Consider the following 25755-nt stretch of genomic DNA (forward strand, 5'->3'; position numbering starts at 1 on the left):
TTTGTCCATCAGGTGGCAGAAGCATCCAGCATCTCATCTTCAAGTCCTCTGAAAACTCTCACGTTTATTTATACAGGGGCGATCGTGGCTCAAGAGTTTGCAGGTTGCCGGTTTGAGCCCCGGCTCTGACAGTCTTGGTCGTTGTGTCCTTGGGCAAGACACTTCACCCGTTGCCTACTGGTGGTGGTCAGAGGGCCCGGTGGCGCCAGTGTCCGGCAGCCTCGCCTCTGTCAGTGCGACCAAGGGTGGCTGTGGCTACAATATAGCTTGCCATCACCATTGTGTGAATGGGTGGATGACTGGATGTGTAAAGCGTTTTGGGGTCCTTAGGGACTAGTAAATGTTATACAAATACAGGCCATTTGCCATTGTTTATTTATTCATGACACATTTTGAAATGAGAAAAAAAACCCTCAGAATTTTGCAAACTTTAATAATGAAGCAATGATATTCATACAGGAATAGAATAACTGTTTGCAGCACAACTTCTCAGGAAAATATCAGGAAAAAAAGAAACTACCATGCAAACTATCCAACACATCAGATGAAATACATGAACACAGAAAACTACAAATAACTCTATACAGGACAAGGCAAAACATATAGTAACTTAAAGCTGCAGTGCTCTTTTAAAAATTACAACTAAATCTTAGACCTGAAAAGTGTGGAAGCCCATTCATTATTGCAGAAATTTGAAACGGATAATAATAATAATAAGCTTTTGAACATTTTTCAACCAATTTTGTTTTATTTATTTTACGGGTTTTATTGCTCATTTGAAAGTTTTTTTGTCTTTTATTGTGAAAAAGACCAAATGAAGAAATGTTTCAAAATACATACTTAAAAATATTACATTTATTTCATATTTCATATCGTTTCATATTTTGCCATCACTCATGTAATGAATATTGATTGATTCAATCTTGAGGTTTTTCTTTCTTTGCAGCTGTGATTCTCCAGATGTTACTCAAGACTTCATCATTTTTAGATGATAAATATAAAAAGCAGAAATGAAGCTGCAGCTTTTCTGTGTTGATCTAAGTGCAGACTGAAGTTCTTTGATGTCTTTTTATTTTACAACCTAATATATACATCAGTGAAAAATAGCTCCTCGAGTGTCCACTGAAACGGCACCAAGCTCTTTTCAGGAATATTGTGAAACATCTGTCTTCCACACCACATTAGTGCAGCTTTTAAATTTTACAGATGTTCATTATTTAAGACAGACTTGGTGTTAATGGCATTTATCCATTTTTTACGGATCTTTATCAAATTTGAAAGCATTTCAAAAGAGGCAAGCCTCCATTTCAAATCATAAAATAAGTTCTACATTATTTTTTCTCATAAATTCGCTTTGGATCAGTTTTAAAGGTGTTTCAGCCTTAAAAATCTTTGAACTGTGCTATTAATCCACAACAAATACCCTGATATATAACTGTGTTAAATTAAACAACCTATGTAAACAAGGTACAAACTGCAGTTTGTTTGTTTACAGTTTTAAACTGAGAACCAGGTCATAACATACTCAATATGGATTCAGAAATAATCATGTAAGCTTTTTTTTTCTACGTGAATGTGAAAATTTATAGAGGTCGGATATGTCACCGAGTAAGTTTCAAGCCTCTAATACCAGTTATTACATCCGACAGCACCGATGATTTAATCCAAAATCTAAAAATGTGTTAAAAATGTAAAAGAATTGAACATTCTTTTAATCAGGTAATCAATTAAATGATTAATCGTTCCAACTCTGATTTCCTGAATCCTGGAATTCTTGAAAACTCTTATGAATTTTTTTTATATTTAAAGTAAATACAATGTGCAAAGGGTAACCTTTTGTAAGAAAAAATAAAATAAAATAAAATAAAATAAAACAACAAGTAAAATGAATAAAAATAAAAATTGGTATTAGTTCACTGTATAGTGACTGTATAGTAATTAATTAATAAACGTTTCATAAATCACTGTAATGTAGTTGTAAACAGTTAAAAAGATTTCATAATACTACACAACATAATATGAATATTTGTTTTAAAAAAAAGCACAAAAATTTATTTCAAATTTAAATTTGTTTAAATTCCAGTACATGTCGTACTGGTTTTTACTATGTTGTCTTTATGGGTCTTAAATTTGCATTACAGTCAGATAGACATTGGATATTAACTCGTTATGTACTAATATACTTCAAAAGGTCAAGCTATAAAACTGCAAAAAAGTTAGGTAAAAAAAGAATGAAAAGTTGGATCTCAGTTGATCACTATTGAATGTGTAAAAATATTTGTAAAATATTGGACATTAAGTCATTAAAAAGACAAATTTTAAATGCACGTTTGAAGTCTGATGGAAAACAGACCTTCCAGATGTTTTGTTAAATATAAAGTCTGAGAAAGGCTAAAATTTTCAGTCCATTTACAGACTTATTATAAACTTGGCAAACCTTAATATCTTCAAAGTAAAACAAAGATGCTCAAGCTGTTCTCAGTTGGTGTGAAAATTCCCATGAATAATCTCTGGAGCAGACGTCTGGACGGGGCTCATCAGCAGCTCTTTGGTGGCTTCTTAGCGAGGTGGAAGCGATTGCATCTGGAGGGAGTCGTAGGTGTCCCTGGTGGCCGAACTCAGACCCTAAAAATGACCAAAATCAATCGATCATCAGGTTTTTTTTTTTTTAAATTTAATCACAAAATTGTATTCAAGTGATATGGTTAATTTTGATTTATCTCTTTAAAGCTAATGAAGCTTTTACACTCACCTGGTAAACCTGTTCGTTCTTTTTTGGACGCTGTAAAAATGTCAGTGTAAATAATTAGACATAAGGTTTTTGTTGATGGAATTTAATTAAGTAGATGATAAACAAGAAGTGAGAAACTGACCAATTTGTTTCGGTCATTTATTACAAACCTTCAGAGGAAGCTCCTTATATTCTCCATCTGTGCGTTTGTTCAGGCCCTGAATTTAAAAATATAACAAGTTCAGATACGAGTTTTCTGTGTTAGTATGCAAACTTCCAAGAGTTCTGTGTTTACAAAAAATTTATTAATAATAATAATAATAATATTAATAATAAGATATTGTTTGTTACCGTGTACGTGGCGTCATCAGCTACCCTGCGGTTCTGTAGAAAGGAACAGAAGTCACAAGTGCAATTTTAAGGCAGGAGGTTCTAACAGACTTTAAAATAGAGAACCTATGTTGGGTTCTTTTCCTTCTTCCTCTAAGAAGGAATTGAGGGTTCTTCAACAACTTTCAAGTCTTTAAAATTCCTGAGAAACCATTCTTTTGTTGTTTTTGAAACTTCTTTGGACATAATCTACAACAGGGGTGTCAAACTCAAATACACAGTGGGCCAAAATTCAAAACTGGAACAAAGTCGCGGGCTAACATTAATATTTATTGAAAAAAAAATCTTCCTCCAGATATAAGAATGAATCTTTTCTTATGGACTCAAACAAGTTTTGCTGAAAAACTGAGTATGGAACAATCAAAGCTTAATACTAAACGATATATATATTAGCTGTATAATACCAGTAGGCCAGCTCTAATAGTAATTTGGTATGGCTTCGCGGGCCAAATGTAATTAGGCTGAGGGCCAAATTTGGCCCGCGGGCCAGAGTTTGACACTTATGATCTGCAAGTTCTTAAGAATACTTCACATTTATTGTAGTTCTTGTACAGGTGGTTTGGAGCCTGTAGTGTTTTTGAAAAGTAGTTAACAGTTTGTTTGTTTGTTTTTTAATTTTTATCGAATTGTCCTTGTCATGGTTCATGGTCCCTGTTTTATTTTTTAGGGAAACATGAATCCAATAAGAACAAAAACCACTGAAGAAACCAAACCACTTGCAAAAACTATCAAATACAGTATAAGCTAGGTATAAGTTATTCTTATAGTCTACTTAAGTTCTTCTGAACTTCATTTGCTGCGGTTATTGTACAATTAATTGTACTACTTGCAGAAGTGGTTTGGGTTCTTCAGTGGTTTTTGTTCTTCCTGATCTCTGAACGGGGTTTATTTAAGAAGTCCATAGTTAATGAATTCTTTCAAACTTGTCCTATTCCACTTAGTTTGTCACAGTTTCTCCCAGATATGTTTGATCCATGCATTTATTCCATTCATAACTTTTAAGAAGCGTTTTAGTGTTCTTCAAACATCTTCCAGATATTGACGAGTCTTTTAAAATTCCTGCAAATTAGTTGTTTTCTTGTCCTTTAGATTTATTCCTGAGGACATTTCCTAATAATTATTTTAGAGTACTCAACAACAAACTCAAGATTTTGCGTTTATTGTGGTTCTTGGTGTGGTTTAGGTTTTTCACAGGTTTGTGGTTCCCAGTTTCTTTAAGAAGTCCACAGTTTGGGAGTTCTTGCAGTTTGTCTCCAGTATTTTAGTTTGTCACAATTCTTCTAATGTTCTTCGTTTAGAATCCAGGATTGCTCTTTCTACACGTGTTCTAGAAGAAGATTTGAGGCTCTGTTATTTTGTTGATCTTATCTAATACATTAAATCTCAATGCATGCTCAATCATTCAGGTAAGGAAATGGGATTAGTGACAATATCTTTCTACCACTTAAAACGCCAAGTCCATGAGGTCTAAAAGATCTGGGAATTTTAAATGAACCGGAATTATAAAACTGTAAATAACTTTAGAGATGTTTAGGAAAAACTTTAAGGTTCTCTCAGCAACAGTCACTACTGCAGGATGGCGATCCAGTGTGACAACAATGCGCCTTATCCTCCAGAATCAAAAAAGTACTTAATTAGATGTGTTGTATGAGAATAGCAGACTTACTCTTCCTCGTGCAATCTCGGGGTCTCCCGTTCTCAGTGGCTCGTAAGTACCTGGATCCTGACCTTTCAGGTCCTGAACAAGAACACGTTTTAATCCACATCATTCTCCTCATCAACAGTTATTCCCATTCTAAGATCAGTACAGTGCCAATATTCACTCTTAAAATTGGGGAAAACAGGCTAACGAGCAGTTTATGGTGTTAGGTGATAGTAACTTACACTGTATAAGCCCTCCTCCTCCATCTTCGCTTTCGATTTGAAGAACTACAGAAAAATATCAATGACTGTTAATCAAAAACAGCCTTTTGTGGAGTGCGAAGTAAGAAGGCTATAGAGTCATTATTGAACAGGTCTGATTTGGTTCAGAGATGAAAATTGGATTTGAATCTGTTTTTACTCCTAGACTAGAATCCAATCAGCAGTAAATATTAAAAAACGAACAAACCCACCTTCTCTTTGATGAACATGGCAGTGATGATGAGGCCATAAATGCCGAGGAAGCCATCCAGGATGTAACACAGTTTAGGGTCGTACAAGTTCATTGCCTCTGTGGAGATCAGAGTTCAAAGGTTAGAGGAAACACAAACTTGACTGAGTTCTGTGTTCAACTAAGAGCCCCAATAAAATGATAGTACACAACAAAAATGATTCTAATGTTGGTAACAGTTCACGAACTGTTGTTACAACTTCTACGCTTCTAATCAAGCTTTGAACGTTGTACAACTTTCCGCATTTCACTAAAATGTAAAGAAAAAAGTTCGGGCTTCCATGTGTTAAATAAACCCTGATAAAAGACTGTTTAAAATAAAGCTATAGAAGAAAAAACTTCTTCCTATCATTTTGACTAAAACTGAATAAAAATAAGGTTGACAGCAACAGCAGTCGACAGTCTTTGTTTGTGCAGCGCGTCAGTGTGAAGGAGCTCGGCGGTTTCCTCAGCTGCTGCCGAGTGCTCGCTGTGGCTCATTAACTGACAGGTGTGTGTTCGTGTGTGGTTCAGTGTGGGCGTGTGTGTTTGTGTCGGTGTGTGTCGATATAGCCAAAAGATGCAGCAGAGCCTGTTTTCACATCACAGACGCTCATTAAACATTTAAGCAGGTCAGAGTCGCTCTTAAACTGCATTTTAAGAGACAAAAAATACACAAGAAAATACTTCACTGTCAATAAACCTCGGGTTTCATTTTCATTCATGTTGTTTATATAAATATAAAGAAATGTATTAAAGGTGATGAAGTTTGGCTGAATTTGCTCTATAAAGATGTGTATAGAGACAGGTTTTAGTAAAAGTGCACTAAATGCATTTCGATTTTAAATCTCTTTGCCACGCACCTATCCACATAACTGACACATGCCTCAGTCATGTGATTCTTGTGGCATTCAACAGGAAAGAGAAGTGATTTATGAGAAAACGCACCATAAAGAAGCATTTTCCCACCAAAGTAAATTAGAAATTTGATGAAATTCGTCATTTCTTCTTGTAACTGTATCGCTAAACAGACAGACAAACACGCGAGCAGTGTTTAGTTTGAAAAGCCTGGCGATTACTGTTTTTGGCCCAAACTGTATGGAGGCTGTTTTCCATGTATATATGTGGTATTATTTTAATTTCTTGTTTGGAGTGGGCTGTTTAGTTTCAGTAAAAATATGTGAGTCAGTCATGTGATTCTGATGAGAACATATTTTCTCCAGAGAGAAAAAAAAAGAGACGTAGTTCATGAGAAAATAAAGTTGTTGCTTTTTCTTTTTTGTTAAAGTTTAATGAAGTCTGTGCATTTTCTTTGCAATACAAGCAGCTCAAATGAATGAAGATGGAGTTTAAAACTTCAAATTTTACACCAAACTCGACAGACTTTTCTTCAAACTTCAGATAGATAAACAGGTTAAACTCCACTCACGTAACTCTGTAATTGTAATCAAATGTTTGTTATCGTGAACGCTGAAATGTGCTGTGCTGAAACACCGTTAATGTTGTAAATGTTTTTAGACTCTCAACCAATCACCACCCCCAAAAAACAAAACAAAAAAAAATAACAAAACACACACACGCATGCAAATACACAAGATTCATTTAAATTCATTTATATAAAGTTTGGCTAAACACATGCTGACGTGTGAGGAATCAACAGTGTCGTCAATCTTGTATTTCCTAACCCTGTAAATGAGATATATTTTTATCTTTGGTCACATTTCTCTGCGGTTAACTGCTTCATCTGTGTGGTTTGAAGCCCTCTCCTCGTCTTTTTCTTATCATCAGTTTCCAGGAAACGGTTTTTGCCCTTAATCAGTGATCGTATGAGCTTAGAGCGAGCATCTATCAACATCGTTTATAAAGAAACTCTGCTTTCACACTTCTAACTGAATGGTCAGACAGAATTATAGTTTTGTGTTGAGAAACTATGACAGAATAGTGAAAAGTCACTTTCACACATCATGATGGTGATGATATGAAAAACATCAGCTCAGAGGTGCTTAAACCGCATGCTCAAACTTTTTTTTTCTTAATCAATAAAGATAACAATTTTCAGCTGAGTGCCACTCTGTTCATTCTCATAAAGATCCACCTGAAGTTTCTGCATCTGAAGCTGAAAGGAAGCCCACATCACAGCTGCAACGCCTCCTTTCACTGCACGTTTCATTTCATGGTCATTTTAAGCTGACAACACGTCTGGTTAGATAAGAGCAAAGATAAACTGAAAATATACGCATCAGGAAGCCCGTGTGTGTGTGTGTGTGTGTGGTCGAGGTTAGGGTTTAATCTGATGAGCACAGTGCAGTTTCATGTTCAGTTTCACACACTCATATACAAGGCCTGCTTTTAAAAAGGCAAACTATATCAGTATGTCTGCTGTAATGAAGTTACACTAGCTACAGTCAGCGCAGGTTAACGGTTTATGCAACTCTGTACCAGACTTTCATCAAAAAATATGCAACTGTAGGTGGCACACACACACACACACACACACACACACACACACACACACACACACACACACGCACAGTAGATCTGTATCTACTAAAAGTCAAAATTTAGGTTTGAACATGGCTTATGAATTCTTTTTATAAATACACATGCACACAAAGTTCTCCACCACTATGGCTTTTTAAAAAGAAATCTAAGTGCACATGTGTACATAGCTCTGTAATGAGCGCACATAAAGTCATAATGCCAGTGGACACATGCAGGTTACATTTTTAAATACAGACTCGCAAGGCTCAGATACAGAATGGCGTCAGCAAAGCCCAACAGTTATGTATCTGATAACGTGACACCAGCTACTGTCGTGCATGCAGCTCGATACCAGTATTCTTTCAAAAGATTTACAATTTAAACTCACACACAAATATATCTATTTCAGACCTGCACATGCACATGACGTTCTGCACCACTATGACTTTAAAAAGATGCCTCAATTTAGGTACAAAAACATATGCGCTTAAACCGAAGCCTCAGTATAAGCGCACACTTACAGGTAGCTCTAACGTAAGCTTGCGTGAAGATGTCATAATGTCAGCTAGTTACTACAACTAACTAAAGATTTGTAAGATCTTTACAATAGTGCTTCGATAATATTACACTAATGTGGTCACACTTTCTGTACCACAACTGGTTTTTTCAAAAGTTTAAATTGAAGTTTGAATATTCATTATGTGGCTGCTTTAATGAAATGATAGCTGAAGAAGAAATGCACATAAAGTTCAGCACCACACCTGCTTAAAGATGCATCAATTTAGGTGCAAAAACATGTGCCAGGCCTGCTTTTAAATAGGTAGACTCTACCAGTAATATACCTGTGTTGATGAAGTCACACTAACTACCATCGTGCATGTAGGTCACACACCTGCCTGAAAAATGCTTCAGTTTAAGCACACACATGCAGGTAGTTCTGTAAGTGGCTTAATGCAAGGTATAGTTTTAAATACAGACAGACTTAAATATCTGGAAGAAATATTTAAATTGGTTTAATTTAAAACTTGCAGACAATTAGAAATACTTCATATGAGACCGTGTACTTTAGACGTACTTTTTCAAATGTTGTTTTATCATTTTTTGTGGCGTAGTAGTTCTAGTAGCAGAAGAAGTTAGGTTTTAGTAGTATATGCATGCAGGTAGTGCTCTAATAATTCAAATACGATTGGTCACTCTGTAAAGCATCTTTCCTATAAGAAATCCAGGCGTCAGTGTCACCATCATAATAGGAAATTATTTTCAAATGAAAAAATAGGCATTTATGATATGTAAGCTAGCTAAAGATATCTACTTGAGAAGTGTACCTACATTGTTGAGCTTGTGTAATATTACAATATAACACAGTGTCACCTTCGCTATGTCGACCCACGAGTGACTGAAAGAGGTGCTGGCAGTACTGTTCTGGTGCTCCGTCGCAAAAAATCAAATGAACATATTTATGTACATATATACATACATATATTACATATAACGCAGTCAGCATTATGTATGTATATAATAAACATAGTAAAACCATTAAAAATGTGTACACATGCATACACTGAATAGTGAAAAAATACTGCGTTAAAAAGTTTGCACCTTTTTTTTCATCAGTGTGTTTTTGAAGGATTTGGGACATTGCACTGTTTAAGTTGGCGGTCAAACAAGTAATACATTATATACATAATTATGTATTGACTATAATGTATAGTCAATACATATAACGGGGTACGTTAATTTACTGAAGATCAGGATCAAGAGCTACAGTTTTATTTTATATAATTTGGACTAATGCAGATGATTTCTTTGATTACGCCAACAGAAGCCGACCCAAATAAGAAAAGTAGGCTGCGACCAGAAAGGCATGGAAATGCATGTTTTTAGCGTGCACTTACTCTCAGCAGCTTTTACAAACTAAATTGCATTCATGTATTTTTGAGCAAGATGCTTTATAACATTATAGACAAATATGACCTTTTAAAAAAGAGATTAAAAACGGTCTTTTCCAAATCATTTTAAGATTCAGCGCTCAGTACATTCAGAAAACTGGTAATACAAATGCAACTGATGTATTTTCTAAGTATTGTTTTAAATATTTATACCAGTCCTGTAACTGGACATGAACCCGAGCCACAGTTCAAACATGAAAATCCCGTCACATATGAGCAATATTATTTCTGAAGAAGCTGATATAGCGGAAATTCTTTTACTATGTCCTGAAAGTACAAGTATATTCTGAGCTCTTTAATCTGTCTTTAATTGAGTATATCAAAACAACTGAGAGATGTAGCAATTTAAACATATATGCTTCATAATGTGGATGTATTTGAGGTTTTTTTCTTTGCATTAATATCTGATGGACATAATTGCTTCTCCTTCATATGTCTAAATTCTTGTTTCTGTTAGCTGAAGTTAGTGATTACCTCGTGGTAGAACAGTAAAGATCAGGACTTCATAATTCATGCAATCATCATATTTTAGCATATAAAATGCCCCCAGCTGCTCAGAACATGCCTCTGTCACCTCTGCAAGTACATTTTTAGAGGTTGTTTCTACAGTTTTTATGCCTGTTGTGTCAGTAAGAACAGGTTCAATAAAGCTTTTAAACTAGTTGCATTAAACTGCTTCATAACTAGTCCATTTGTTATTTGTTTTTGCTTCTCCTAAAAGGGAAATGACAGTAAAGAAGAGGAGAATCGGAGGAGTTTCCACTGAAACTGCATTAAAAACAGTTCAAGAAACACCCGGTCTGTCTAATCTGACTGACTGACACATCAGCGGAAAGATCAGTGACATTTTTTATGTTTACACGAATTCTTCGTGACTCATCAGAAACATTCACAGACACCATTCACAAAACTGGCTTTGCAGAGTTTTCCATCACAACCTCTCGTAAGGGATCCCAGCATCACAGAGTGTCCGTGAGTGCAGCATCAGCAGGTTTCCTGCATCTGCTGTTCAACCACAGGATCACAACACAGCCCTGATTTGCAGTAATGCACTGAGCCAACATGGAAACACTCAGCTTTACTCAGCTTAACCTATAGCTTCTTACGCAATTATTGCAACATTAAAACTGTACAAGAATAGAAATAGTAGCAAAGCTTAGTGGTTAAAACAACAAAGCAATAATGATTAAAATTTCAAGAGTCTATTAAATACTGATGTTTTAAAAAATTTCTTGCAGCATTCAGCATTCAGTACAACATTTTTTCTCTCCAGTCAGCAATCAGATGTTTTTCTGGCCCACAAAAAAAAAAAAAAAAATCAGTTGAATTATTTTATTTACTGCCAACTTCATCTAAAAAAAATACAGAATATCAGTGTTATCATCGGCGTTATAAAACAGCAGAAATACCAAAAAACAATGATAAGTAAACCTTCAGAATAAAAGAAGTGGAGTAAATACTAAGCTCTTCTTTAGACTAACCCCTGTAGGCTGCAGGTATCGCTGCTGGAAAGATGAATTGGCTGCTTTCAAGGTTTACAAGAAATCTGCCTTACTGAAATATCAGTTTACCTGCATGCTGCTGTCTTTCATTTTAGCTCCTTATTTCAGGTTGTTGTGTCAAACAAACCAGCGGTGGATGGAAGCAGCTACGTCTTCTATCCACACAGTCAATCAAATCACTTTCATTGTAATAAAAGTCATTTTTATTTTAAGTCATATTTATTGAAGTAAAACAAATAAAAGAATAAAAATACTATTGAAAGTTCATTTCAGTCAGTGGCTCAAACAAGGCAGTTGCCAATGAACCTGCTCGACAAACGGCCCCGTGCCATTGATGTTGTTGAAAGCTGACTGGTCAATAAATAGTTACGAACTGAGCTGAGTTTGACTATGTTGTATTTATTTAATGGCCACACACAGATTCTTCTCTTTTAAAACCACCTCTTCTCTTACAGGACATTTATACACAGACACAAAACCATAGAAAGGCTGTGAAAGACTGGAGTCTTTAGAACTGAGACAACGTATTAAAACGTGTTTATTTAGGTATCAAGCATTAGATCGAAGTTTTCTGAAAGCTAATTAACATAATTCACATCTTAGACGCCCACAAATAGTTGCTAATGACATAAAAGAGGGTTTAGGAAAGGGCATCATATCAGTTTCTAATCTATTTCCACTGCACTCGTTACAGAGCGCACATTAGATTGTCAATGTATTAACTGAAGTTCTGGGAAATGAAATCTGACCAGAGGTTTGGAAATCAGCTTGTGCTCAGACTTCTGCCAAGTTCAGTAGTTAGAATGAAAATCAAAGAAATGCCGAGAGGCTAAAGGTTCAGGACCATCCAAACATTTTTCTAAAGATATAAGACTCAAACTAAAGCGGTTTCTACTTGGTTTGGATGCTGAGGGATACAAATAGAACTAAAACTTGACCCCAGGTTACGCAGTGAAACAGACGAATGACGTCAAGTTCCCACCGGAAAGAATAGCGATCGTTAAGGGGTGTTTTATAGAGCGTATGGATCTACTGCGAAGGAAACGTGAACAACTGTTTGTTATAAACAGGTTTGATTTGAATGGTTGTACATTGTGACCAACCATTCAGTGTTTTACATTAAATGGTTGTTTGCTGTGTCTTTTCAGCGTGAACTTTGTGACTGGATTGCCGTGCATTTGATATGAATGAGAGATTGCTGCTGGTTTGTTTTGTCGGCACTGTTGGAAATAAAAATCACAGTAAAGTCCAAGCGAAGCAAAAACAGAGCAGATTACTGTGGCCTAACACTCGGCAGCTCGATGCACTCCCACAGCTGCATGACCACACAGAGATGAAGTTTTCAGATTACCTGGCACACTTGACCTATCACAGGGTTGCAGTGACATATATTTTGCCTCCGTCAGCTGATAAAGGTGATAAAGGTGGTATGTGATACGTGTAGGTGTTCAGAAGAACAGAGGTTCAGGGGCACCGTCATGACTTCTGAGGATTGTGTGGACTGTCTGAGCTCGATGCAGATGATATCGCAGCCTTGAGGTCTTGACCTGCAGGTCCTCAGACCGGTTTCTTGGGCAGGAAATCCACTGACACAATCTGTACACCTCCATTTTACTTCTACTGTACATCCACTGTGTTTTTGCTGCATACACAAAAGAATCGTGTCCCTTGAAAATGTTCTTCCAAGGGAAACTTGAGCAATAAAGATATCTTTGTTTATCTAATGGGCAGAAATAACAGGAAACGGCTCCTTAAGGTGAACCATTACACTTCAATATTAACGTCAGTTCGGTTTTTACACCATTGGTTGAGACATTTAATCCAGTTTTACTTTGTTTTATTAAATTTAGCGCATAATTCTACTCGATACAATATGTCTGTGAAGGTTCTCAGCCATCCAGGTCATGGTAGTCTAAAGAGCTCGGAAAGAAAAGTGACGCTTTTCTTTCCGAGCTCTTTAGACTACTCTGTAGAACCACTTTGTTGTATTGACCCTTTACAGATAGTGGTCACTACAGTCGACAGCTATTCAAAGGCTTTTCTTGTATTTGTGTCAGTGTTGATGGTTTATTTGTACATAAACCACTACATTGGGCACTGATGTGTCCATACTCTGCCACCCACCCCAAAAGTGGACACAAAACCATTTGAAAAATTCATGTTTAAAAATTAAGTTCAAAAATATTTTTTTCATACCTAAATAGAAATAAAAATACTTAAGAAAAAACTCCTGATTGAGACTGTCATAATTCATGCATGAAAGTGTTAAAGTCTGACTTTACAGTTTATTTTTTCCATTTTTCCCTTTATTTTCTCCACATAATGAGTTGTTTTTCATGTTATATTTGGTTTCTGTGAGATAGGCTCCAGCTCTCCTGCAACCTATATAGGACAAACAGAAGAAGATGGATGGAGCAATGGGATGGGATCAATATTTAGAATCTTAGCATTTCTTGTCTTACCAAAAAGCAATTTTGAGCAGGAAAGTCCTATAATTTTTTAACATTGTTATTTCTTTGTTTTTTATGCAACACCAAGGAGCTAACAGTGCTAACAGAAAAGTAGAAACACAATGTTTGGCTGGTTTTCCTGACTCATTGACAGACTCATTTGGAAGATGTTAAATTTAGACTTATCTTCATTTATGCCGAAAGAGAAATTAAAATGTGAAATGATCATTTACAGTAAAGAGCAGTGAGGAGGTGGAAAAATCAGTTTTACTCTGACGTTACAGCGTGTCATGTGTAGATGTCTGATAGCAGATCAGACTTCTGTTAGGATTCATTCATTCTCAGATGGCTGCTTCTCTGCCTGTGAAACACTTCAGACTGGGTAAAAGGTTTGAGCCATATTAAAGCGCTGGTTGTGTTGACAGACGCGAGACTTCAAACACTCTGAGAGCAGCGACAGTTTCCTGAATGAAAGTAGAGAGATGAAGAACCCGAGGTCGCCTTTAAAAATCCAGCTTGTCGCTTATAGCAAAAAGGATGTCGTTTCTAGGAGACCTAAAGAGCATGTGACAAGACGTAGTTAATGCTCAAAGAAAAGGGCGTGACCTGGGTGCTGTCAATCAAAGATAAGGTGCATGTTGTAAGATTACGTCTCTTCCTAAGGCTTCCTGTATGCTCTGAAATAAATGATCTTCACCAGATAAGAGTCATGTTTCCATCCACATGATTTCAATTTAAGCAGAAACTACAATTACTGCCTTTTATATGTCACCCAGTCTTTGCTGCTCTTTCCACTGTTGTTTTTTTTTTTCATTGTTACCGCAAAGTTGAGGAGGCTAAACCCGAAAATCTCCTCACAGTGTATAGTTTACATTCATGCCTGTTGACTCATTTCTATCACCTCTAGAAATGATGTGTTCAGGTGTTCCCCTGAAAAAATGAAACCAGAGAAACTCGGTCAGATGATTTTGTATTTGTCTCCAGGCAGAGAAACTTCACTCTCAGGAGTTGATAGCATTTGTTTGTTTAGAAATGATCACATTTTCATTTACAGATCAAAATCATCACCTTTGAGCTTCCTGTACAGCAGCACTGTCTAGTTTTTAGCCTGCAAGACAGTTAAACTGGCTGGCTCTGGGTGTTAAAATTTGTGTTCAATTGTGAGTTTGGGCTCCAATTTGTATGATAAAAGAACATAATCAGAGCAAACAGCTATGGCACCACTTTCAAAAGACTCATTCAGCTCCAGCCAAGACAACAGAATTAGAGCCTCTAGTCAACACAATCAATCAATCAAGGAATTCCTAACAAATTTTGACGTACTGCCTGCCTGCACCTCTCAAAACTTGTTTCCACAAATCGTTCTATATCTAACTGGTTCTACACATTTCCATTAAACAAAGCCCAGGTACCAGCACAGAAGCACAAAACTGTCCAAATTTGCAGCCATCATTGTTAGTTGCCATGGGAGGCGCTAACCTCATCGACTGGTAGATGCAGGCCGCAGATTCTGCCCACCTTAACTTCCTTCTAATTTAGTAACCCGAAATTTTGTTCCATTACGCCGCGTAAAGAGAAAAAGGCAAAACATTAACGCCGCAAAAAGAGATGTTAATGGCCTGGTGTCACATAGAGCGAGAGCCCCTCGACCCCTCTCCACCAAAGAATAATCCATAAACAACTTAACGGCTAGTCCTGTTGTAATTAAAGTAACACACAGTTCAAGAAAGAAATATATACACATGTGATTGAGACAACAGCAATCTCGCTTAAAAGCAAGTTATAGTCTAATGAGTATATTCACTAAATCAAGGCATATTTCTGCATTGCTGCCGAATGGCTCAGGTTATGTGGTTCATTGTAGGGTGTGGCAGGTTTGCTTAAGAGAAAGTAAAGGGGACAGTTTTGAAAGAAAAAAGAAATATAAAGGCAAAATATTCAAATAAGATCAAAGATTTGTTCTTTCTTCCTGTAGATTTTGTGATGAGCAAATGAATCTCTTGAAGATTAGTTGTTAGCTGTGTTTGTCCTCGCAAGAATGATTTTGCAGTCAAGTGATCATACCCAACAGTTTTCAGTTTTCAGTTGCATGACATTTTAATCTAAACTGCTCTTTAAAAAATCAAACAGTTGAATATCATATAGTGTTGGGCCGACTCCAATAGGTAACGCTGAGTGAGTTATGGAAAATATGTTTTATGAGATCAGCGTTTTGACTGCCAACAACTAAATTCTAATTGGTTAATGCTTAAAGGGACATCAATGCAGGAGGCGATTTACTCGACGTGTCAGTTTGCCACTGATAGTTGGCAACTAACAGACATTACAGGCTTCAGTTGCGTGACAACACCTTAACACATTTGCCACCTTCACTGAGAGTGGTAATCACTTCAAACCCTAACCCTGGAAACCTAGATAAGGACACTCAAGCATATAATCCACCATTATTTTAACAATGCTGTTATTTATACATGTGACTCTCCCTCTAAACCGTAGGAAGTGCAAGAACTTTGGGCTGAATCAGGCTAAAACTGTTAAAACTGGTTCCAAATGCCCAGCAAACAAAGTTCAGTGTAAAAAAGTGCACTTGTAAAATCATTAAAGCACATGAGTAGTTATGATGCTTTTCTTTTATGCGTACATTGTTTCAGTACAGATGGGATTCTATTGTAGGGATAAATTAAACCTTTTATGCCACGTTGAAATCTGTGGAAGCTACTTTCCTGCCTGCTATTGATTATAGTGATACACACTTTCAAGGAGCTTTTATCAAGCGTGCTATTTATTTCAAAGGTTCGTTACACACGAGCCCTTCATTATGTTTTGGTGAGTCGGCACTGACTACTTGCTGAAATATCTGTAAAGCGAATATGGGTTAACTTCCAGCTCGCATCTGTCGCTGTCTCTATTTCAGCTCAGATAGTTACTATCTTGAAGTCTCAATTGTAATGCACCCAAGGTTTTGAATGATGAGGCTAAAACTCCATTAGGTCTTATATAGAAGTTTTTTATTCTAAATGAGCACTCAAGGTGCTTTATACAACATGCCTCACACTCCAATAGATGCATCTCGCCCAAGAACATTTGGCATACAGACAGGAGCAGCGAGGGATCGAGCAACCAACCTTCCAATTAGTGGCCACTGCTGTTTCATTGTTTTGGTTGCATTTACAACAGGTCTATGTGGTGAAGAACATTTCGATGTCAATGAGACCTACTTGTGAAATGCAATTAAAACCAAGGCAGTTAGATGCTCACAGCTTGAGAAACCCTGAAATGTACTTGCAAACATGCCGCTGTGGTGTCAGAGTTGGCAGTTTGCATCCGAACACCTGAACGAATCGAGGACATCTCACCGCTCTCTCTTATGTTAGTGTGTTGAGTTTTTTTTTTTCACCTCTACTCTGTGTTCATTGTGTCACTTTGGGCCTAGAAAGTACACCAGTAAAAATAAGCTGAGCATCTGCTTAGTATAGCCGTTTTGTTTGAGTTGCATTTTCTGTCATCTTTTGCGCTTCTTTTAAACCTCCTGTTGAACCGGGGTGTTTCCTTAGCGGGGGCTGAGAGTTGTGCCTTGTGCAGCTCTCTGGCCACCACATTGAGCCAAGGTACAGCTCAGTTAGGGAAACACGCTTTTGACAGCTAAAGAAACCACAACACTGCTTCCTGAAGTGGGGGTCTTTACTTTTTGTGGTCAATTATTTCTCTTGAACTACAAAACACAACTACACTGGCACCTTTAGACCTCAGACACTTACAAAGAGGACTACTTCAAGCTTGAAGCCTGTTTGTATTGTTATTAAATCATCTTTTAATGGTCTAAACCTACATTAGAAGTAAAAGTCTTAATCACATGGTGGAAAAGACTAATCCAAAAGACACCTAACCAACCAATGCAAACTAATATGGATATTTTAAATCTTTCAATTTTAATTCATTAAAATGACAATACATAAAAAAAATCCTTTTAAAACGTCTGATACATACAGTCGACTCTACACTTTATCTTTTAATGTTTCAGAGCTGCCATCATGTTGGTGTATTTAATGCATTACATCAGAAAAGACCCTTTTGTCTCTGTTTAAATATTTGCTAATAGGGTTGAGATGCTGTTTGAGAAGTCACTGTAACTAAATGGTGTTTTTTTTTTTTTTGCCTAAACCTTACAAAGTATTAAAATCACACCTTTGGACATAACATTGGTTACTCTGGGCGCTTATAGCTCTGATACTGCACTGGAAAATATCTTGTAGGCCAGACGAGGCCCAGTTGTCACAATACGACTGACACTTAAGGTAGACATGTGGCTGCTTTGCAGCACGCAGACTTACTCTGAAACAGCGCCGTCTGAGAGCCCAAGAAGAACTGCCCCATCGCCACAGAAAACTGCACATATGAGCTAATCGTCGGATGCTAATGTAACATGTAATGCACCTTTTCTTGGTCATTATATTTTAATGCTGTTTTGTTTGTTTTTTTAAATGTAAAGCTCACAAAGTGCATTAAAATCTGGGCAACTCTGAGTACTTACAGCTCTGCCCTACCATTACAACACACCTGGCATCTGGCCTGTATAAGGTGGACCTGTGGTGTGGCCCAAATACCCAGAAAGCCCCACAGAAAATCTTTCATCCTAGTTTGTATTATTACACATTTAATGTCAAATGAAGCTCAGAGACAGGAGTTATTCAGGAAACAGAAACCACAGGTTTTACACAGCTGCACTTCATATCATTACTGAATCTTGATTTTGCCCCTTATCTGGAAAAGAGGGCCTTCATTTATCTGTTTAAACATTCAATAAAAAGTTTCAGATGCCAAATGTATTTTCTCAGTCATGTCATCATAACTTATTGCTCTTTATTACTAAATCTGGCTGCTCAGGGCATCTACAGCTCAGTTACTGTACTAGAAAATATTTTGTGTGCCAGATGTTGTCTAAATTTCACAACACTGTTAGGCCATTATTGTGTAAAACTGTGGCTCCTTGCATCAGGCAGACAAAACCATATGTAGCCCAAAAAATAATGTCACATACGGGCCACGTGGTCCAGGAAATCGCTCAAAAGTCCTTTTTATTATTTTTAAACAGGCCGTGCAAGTGATGAACACCACTAATACTGTTTAGACAGCAGTTATTCAGGAAACAGAAGCCGCAAGTGTTAAAAAGCTGAAGTCTTACGTTTTGCTCCTTATATCAAAAAGAAGATCCTCATTCCTCAGTTTGAACATTTGAGGTCCTAGTTAAACCTTTCTCATTCATGCCATCAAAACTAAATATGCTGTTTAGTTTGGATAAACTTCACAAAGTGCATTCAAATCATGATAGCAGACAGATTTTAATCCTAATTTGCGATACTCTAATCACTTTTAGCACAGTTTGGCACTTATGTGTGCCAGATGCGGCCCAAATGTAATAGAAACGTGGACATTAAGCCATATAAGGTGTTACTGTGGCGTGTGTTTGTTGTCGTTTAAGAGTAATACATGTTTAACCTAAATTAAAGTTGAAAGGCAGTAGTTCTTCAGGAAATAGAAGCCGAAAGTTTTAAACGGCAGCACTTCATGCCTTTATTTTAATTCTAAATGTAATCTTTGGCCCCTAACTTACAAAGAAGACACTGATTTCTTGACTTGAACTTATATTAAAAAGTAGCCCTTCCTTGGTCACGCTATTATAACTTAACGATGTTTATTTATTGTAACTCTCACAAAGTGCACTTAAATCATGATAACAGACACATTTGGGAATAATCTGGGATACTTTGGCCACTTATACCAAAGTTAGGCGTGAATATGTGCCAGATATGTTCCAAATGTCAAAATACTGGACACTAGGCCGGCATAAGGTGGTGCTGCGGTCTGGGTGTGTCTTTCTTGAAGAGTGATTTTTATCTGATGTTAAAGCTGAGAGACAGCAGCTATTCAGGAAGTATGAGCTGCAAGTCTTAAACAGCTACATGCCATGCATTTATTTTAGTTCTAAAATGTAATTTTTGTCCCCTAACTTACAAAAACGGCCCTCATTTCTCACTTCAGAGGCGTACTTAGCCATTTAATAACCATGTCGGCCAAATACAAAAGTCTAATTGTCTTTACAACATGTGAACTGAGCAGTTTTAATGCTTACTGTAAGGCTGTGTTTAGTAAAGAAAATACTTTGTTTAACGAGCATGATTTTATGTGTTACCTAAGTAGTGCCTTTATCGTGCCGCAATATAGCGCTTATTAAGGAAGCACTGCAGCCACAAGTGTCGAACTACACGTCTCATGGTGCTGCTGCACAAACTTCATTTTTTTCATAAAAACCAAAGTGACAAACTTGATTTCTGCAAATTCTGCTGTTAATATTTCCTCCTACTTTTAGCTTTTATTCTCAACTTTATTTCATCGTCGGAGGAAGGTGATGGTAAAGTGATTTTTATCTGTGTTACTATATTCTTGAAATGGCTCTAAAGTGTGAAAAAGTATTGCTGCCTGTGGTGTACCAACCTGTAAAATGGAGGAACTCTCCATTTTCTAGCCCTTTGTCTTTGTTAGAATCAAACATCTACACATTTCTAATTACACCCCACAGTTTGAGGAACTACTTCGTTTAGTTTCCCTCGACTGTTTCTATTCTTTTATTCGGGTCCAGGAAACACGTGATTGAATTGGTCCCTTATTTTAAACGAGCATGATCTGCCTACACCGGATTAGCTCATCCTTTGATCGATATTTAGACGACTTAAATTTGTTTTTGACTGTTTAATTTGTTATTGAATTCCCTAAACTTTGATTTAGGGAAATCAAAGTTTGTGATAATCTAAACTAGCTTTAAATGTCTGAAAATATAAATGTTTTAAACTGATCTTGAAATGGTCTACTGGTCTAAATGGTATGCAATGCTTTCAATTGTAGTTGGTTTGAACTGGATTCCCTGTGGTCTAAACTGGTACTTAAGTTTTTAAAAAAGCTTTTTGTTTAACCGTTTTCTTTTTTTAATCTTTGCGACCGCTTTTAATACTTCGCTTTGGCGCACACTTATCAGCTTTAAACTGATCTATTAAAGCGCTAAACAGGTCATTTCATAGTCTAGACTGGCTTTGGATCTTGAATGGTCTGAGCTGGATTTCTGATAGGCTAAACTGGTACTGACGCTGAAAACTGCTGCTGGATTAAGTTGCTTTTTCTAATTGTTGAGACTTGTATTACCACTGGTACATTAGCGTTCTAAACTGGTCATTTGATGGTCTAGACAGTTATCTATGGCACTAGACCACGGATGACCTACATTAGAATGTGATAATGAAAGGCCAGTGTTAATGCTTTCAAGGCTCTCATTGAAAGGAGTCATTTTAAATCCCTTCTGTGCCTGACTGCTCCTCTGAGTCCCAACAAGCTTGTTCCCTAAAGTGTTTGGAAGAAATACTGCTCCAAAAACCTGAAAGTGTGTTTCCAGAATGTAATGTTTTGGTAACTCTTAGTGAATTTAAATTTATAATTATCCATTATCTAGATTTATTTCTGTATTGTTTTGTTTATTGCCCCCCCCCCCCCCCCTTTTTTTTATTGCAGCTGTCAAAGAGAATTCAAGCTAAAGTATATTAAATCAACTTAATACCCTAAATAAACTGGAGTTTTGATTATGTAAACTATGAACATTTACTTTACGCAAACGCTTGTGAAATGCTACGTGAAATGGTCTCAACTGGTATGCAATGCTTTTAATTGTTGTTGGTTTAAACGGTGTTTCCTGTGATCAATACTGGTACAACCAGTGAAAAACTTTTCCATTTTATTTGTTTCAGTTTGTATTTAAACAGTTGAACTTTGACGCACGTTTTTTAAGTTTAAACTTGTATGTTAATGATCTAAACTGACCATTTGATGGTCTAAACCATAATCTATGGCTCTAGGCCTTGGTTTAAGATGATCGGTATATTTTATTTTATAAGACTTTCAATGGGAAACTATCACTTCTGTGCTTGACTGGCCCTCTGCATCCCTACAAACACGGTCCCTAAAGTTCGCAATGAGTTTGGAAGAAAATGCTTTTAGGTTTTGTACTCCAAACGACCTGGAAGTCTTTGACAGGGCCTCCAAAAATGAATCCTATGGTAACTCTTGTTCAATTTAATTTTACGATTATTTGTATATTAATTCATTTATTGGGCTTGAGTTTTACTTTAAGCGCTGAAGATATTTTGATTCCAAAATTTACTTTAAAGTTTGGGTGGCTTGAACTGGACTTTTAATAGTCTAAACTTGGCTTTAATGCTTGACAATGTAATTGCTTTATTCTGGCTCTAAAGTGGACTCAACTGCTATGTAATGTCTTCAATTATAGTTGCTTAGAAACTGATTTTTTATTGTGTATTCTGGTATGTAACTCTGAGGTTTACTGAGATGAGGATTTCCTTTTGGGTTATTTTTTCACCAGTGTAAGAAATAAACCTATTGTTGAGTGAGATTGTACATTTGTTACATCGAGTTTTGCCCAACTTTAGTTCAGATGTGTCGTTACATGAGATTGATTAACTTGATTAAACTTCTACCAAAGAAGCCTATGAATATGAAAGTCTATATTTATAATAAAGTCAGAATTTAAACAAACTGGAAGGAAAGATTAACGCATTATGTGTCATTTTTACACCTCGACAGCATGCACAAACTGATTAGTCGACGTCCGGATGTGGATGTTAGCCGATAGCTTAGCTATCAGGTTCAAGTTACATAATAAACTTTTTCTTCTGAGTATAAAAAGTAATGTTTTTTAAAAAACAGAGGGGTCAGATATCTTATTTATTTAGGCAATGATGGGCCTTTTTTTTAAGGTAATCCACACAGATTAGCTTGTGTGATAATCAGACGCATCAACACCAGAACATTTCTGATTTATAGTGTTAGCTAGCTAATGGCACTGTGGTTTTCAAATCTAAAATTGGTCATTAGATAACATTTTTCTTTTTACCCCTAAAAAAATGACAGAAATCTAAATTTTGTTTGGTTGTGTCGCGACGAACACGATACAGAATCCAACATGGCTACCAGAATTCTCCACTACAGACATATTCAGCTTAAGACTTTCTGCTGCTTGAAAACATTTTAAATCTGCTTTATGTAGATGCTGTTCTGTTAGATATGTGGGGTTATTTATTCAGACGACACACATCTATGCAAGTACGGTTGGTATTTTCTTTTAAATTTTCTGATCCGTTTGAGGGTTAGCACTTTGCTTGTCGATTAAGAAAACTGATTTAATGCATTTGAATTGTGACTGCTCTGAAAGTTCAACCATATCATACTGACAGTCGCTTCATGACTGAGACTAAAATATTTTTTTCTTAGCTTCTGCAAAATCAGCATTTAAAAAAAATAAAGCTAGCAGGATTTAAACCAAGTTTAGGTCTGATTTCGTGTCATGTTTCTGTTAATCATAAACTATTTTTAAAAACCTGTCTTAACTTTTGTCACGCTTTTAGAAGGGAGGTGATGCCTCTGCAATTCTTCTATTTCAAATCTATGTGTAGAACTTCAAAGTGTGTTCGGGGTCTTACCAGCCGGGGAGACCATTGAGGCGAGGACCAGCAGGCCAGATATCCACATCTGGAGCGCCATCCCGAACCAATATCCCCAGACGACGTTGTTTCTTCAAACTGGTTTCGGCGATGAAGTGAGATGACTGAATTAAACTAGTATCTTCCTTCTCTGTTGCCTCGATGTGGAACAGGAAGTGGTGAGGAGCTGCTGTGCCAGGTGACACTCAGCGACACACTTACATCAACTTTTCTCCCACACATGAACACACTCTGTAGCACACATGGAAAAACAAATTCAGCCTCTTCTTTTGCCAGCTATTCCTGCTTTTGATGTTTACACGGTTATGTAACTGAGAGTAAATCTTTTAAAATAAATCTGAAGCACTCTTTGTTTACATTATTTATATCACCCTTTCTCTTTTTAAGGCTGGTTTTCAGTGCTAGAGGCTGTGTAGATCAGTTTCACTTACAGGTTGTCACTTTTGAGTGTAAACTCAAGACATTTTAATGTGCTGGGTACTAAACCATGACCTTTACTTTATCTTAGTCAAGTGGTTTTAGTCCCCAACCCAAATCAAACAGAAAGTAAAAACTAAGCAACTCAAACTGTGGTTTCCTGATGGTCTCTCTGCCACCACTACTTTGTCAGGACTTTTACCCAGGATTTAGTCAAGTACCACAACTAGTGCAATCACCAACTGTGTTCAGAAAAACTGACACAACATCTACAGCCAATGAAATGTATTTCAAAATCACTTCCTCAAACCGTAAAGTTCCCTCCATATATAAAGAGATTTACTTGCAGCTGGCAACTAGACTGGATGACAGAAGGACAAAACTGTCTGGCCGATTGTTGATTATAGTTGAATTTCAAGGCTTGTTTTGATTAGATTACTTTCCAATTTATTTACCCCCAGCTCATATGAAGCACCAATATCCTTTGCTTCCACTGGTAGTTATTTCAGTCCATTTTTGTTATTTGTGTCAAAGCTGAGAGAAGTTCAACTCAAGACTTGCCCACTCAATAATGCTAACAGTTAATTTGCCTGGATTTAAAATGTCTCTGGTGGCAGTGTTTATGCTAGCCGTCCTTGGCATCATATCTGGTTAAAAGAATCAAAATGGTGACTGCCAAAGTGCTCAACTTGAGGTCTCAGAATAAAACCTCAATAAAGCTGTGGGACTCAAGCAAACCATAGTGAGAGCCATTATCCACAAATGGCTAAAACATGGAACAGCGGTGAACTTTCCCAGGAGTGGCCGGCCAACCAACATTTTCCCAAGAGGACAGTGACGATTCATCCAAGAGGTCACAAAAGACCCCGGATGGCTTAATGGTTTCTAAAAAACAAAACAAAAAACAAAATTAAGACTTTGTAGTGGCCTAGTCAAAATCCTGACCTCAGTCTGATTGAGATGCTGTCGCATGACCTTTCATGTGCTGGTGGTGATGCATCCATGCTTGAAAATGCTCCAATGTGGCTGAATTGCAACAATTCTGCAAAGATGAGTGGGCCAAAATTCCTCCACAGCGCTGTAAAAGACTAATTGAAAAGTATCCCAAACACTTGATTGCATTTATTGCTATTAAGCTAGTAGGTTTAGGGGGCAATCACTTTTTCTTACAGTGCTACGTGTGTTTGTGGACATCCTGCCCCCCCAATAATAAATACCTTAATTTAGAAACTGCATTTTGTGTTAACTTGTGTTATCTTTGTCTAATAGGAAACCAGGAAGGGGGCAAACACTTTTGTACAACACTGCATGTGGATATGTATGGTCTATGGTCAGGAAAGCAACGCCAAAGTACATCTCATTATTGGAGATGTCAACCCTAGTGGCCAGTGTTTTTTGGCTGGATCTATCAAATTAGTAGTTGCTTTCATCACTTCCATCTGATGACTCCACCTGTTTGGGCTGTCGGGTTGGCAATTGTCTTTCTGTTTCCTGTTGCAGGTGCATAATGGGTGTAGTCAAGAAGGCCTGTATTCCCATAAAAGGACATTCTGAATAACAGCTTATTTTCATGTCTACCCAAACAACATTTCACTCACTACGCCAGCAAACATGCCAATATGACTGACTCATGGACTGACACAGCTCATGGTTGTTTCCTTCGATTACTTTATTTAGTTTTGTAAATTTCAAATAAAAAACTTGATGGTGTCAGCTCAGAATTATTTGTCCAGTCATGACAGATCAAAACTGAAAACTTGAAGTCAGAACTGCCCAATTTACTTTCAAAAGAGGATGTCACGAATCAGCGAAAGAATATATCTGGGACATCATTGTCAGTAGTTGAGCCAAATATCTTTTATAGAGGCGACTATTAAGCATCCATCGTGTTCAGGTCAACGCAGAGTAGGCCCAGGGCTCTTAAAGTATGACCAGTAGGTCAACAGTGGCCCTCAGCAACAGTTTCAACTCTTACCTATCATCCATAGCTTATGAGTTACAGCTGCTGTCAAGAACTGAGCAACATAACCCACCATTCTCGCCAGTTCATAGGATAATTATAATCTATATAGTGGATATAAGAGATCTAAGAGGATCTGTTGTCCTCTGAATGCTGAATATTTTTAAAAATATACATCTTGGTG

At 36.9% G+C, this 25755-nt stretch overlaps 1 protein-coding gene across 1 annotated transcript; it reads right to left on the minus strand.

Moving 5' to 3' along the window:
• Positions 1-416: 416 nt before the first annotated feature.
• cd247 (CD247 molecule) lies at positions 417-23320 on the minus strand. The gene is made up of 8 exons (XM_004565634.5): positions 23174-23320; positions 5236-5333; positions 5006-5050; positions 4788-4859; positions 3083-3115; positions 2902-2949; positions 2753-2782; positions 417-2625 (listed from the first exon to the last, which is right to left on the minus strand). Exons 1-8 carry the CDS (start codon positions 23232-23234, stop codon positions 2560-2562), a joined length of 453 nt encoding a protein of 150 aa, XP_004565691.3. The 5' UTR covers positions 23235-23320; the 3' UTR covers positions 417-2559.
• Between the last annotated feature and the right edge of the window lie 2435 nt (positions 23321-25755).

Source organism: Maylandia zebra, linkage group LG23 (genome assembly GCF_041146795.1).
Source record: "Maylandia zebra isolate NMK-2024a linkage group LG23, Mzebra_GT3a, whole genome shotgun sequence".
Lineage (NCBI taxonomy): Eukaryota > Metazoa > Chordata > Actinopteri > Cichliformes > Cichlidae > Maylandia > Maylandia zebra.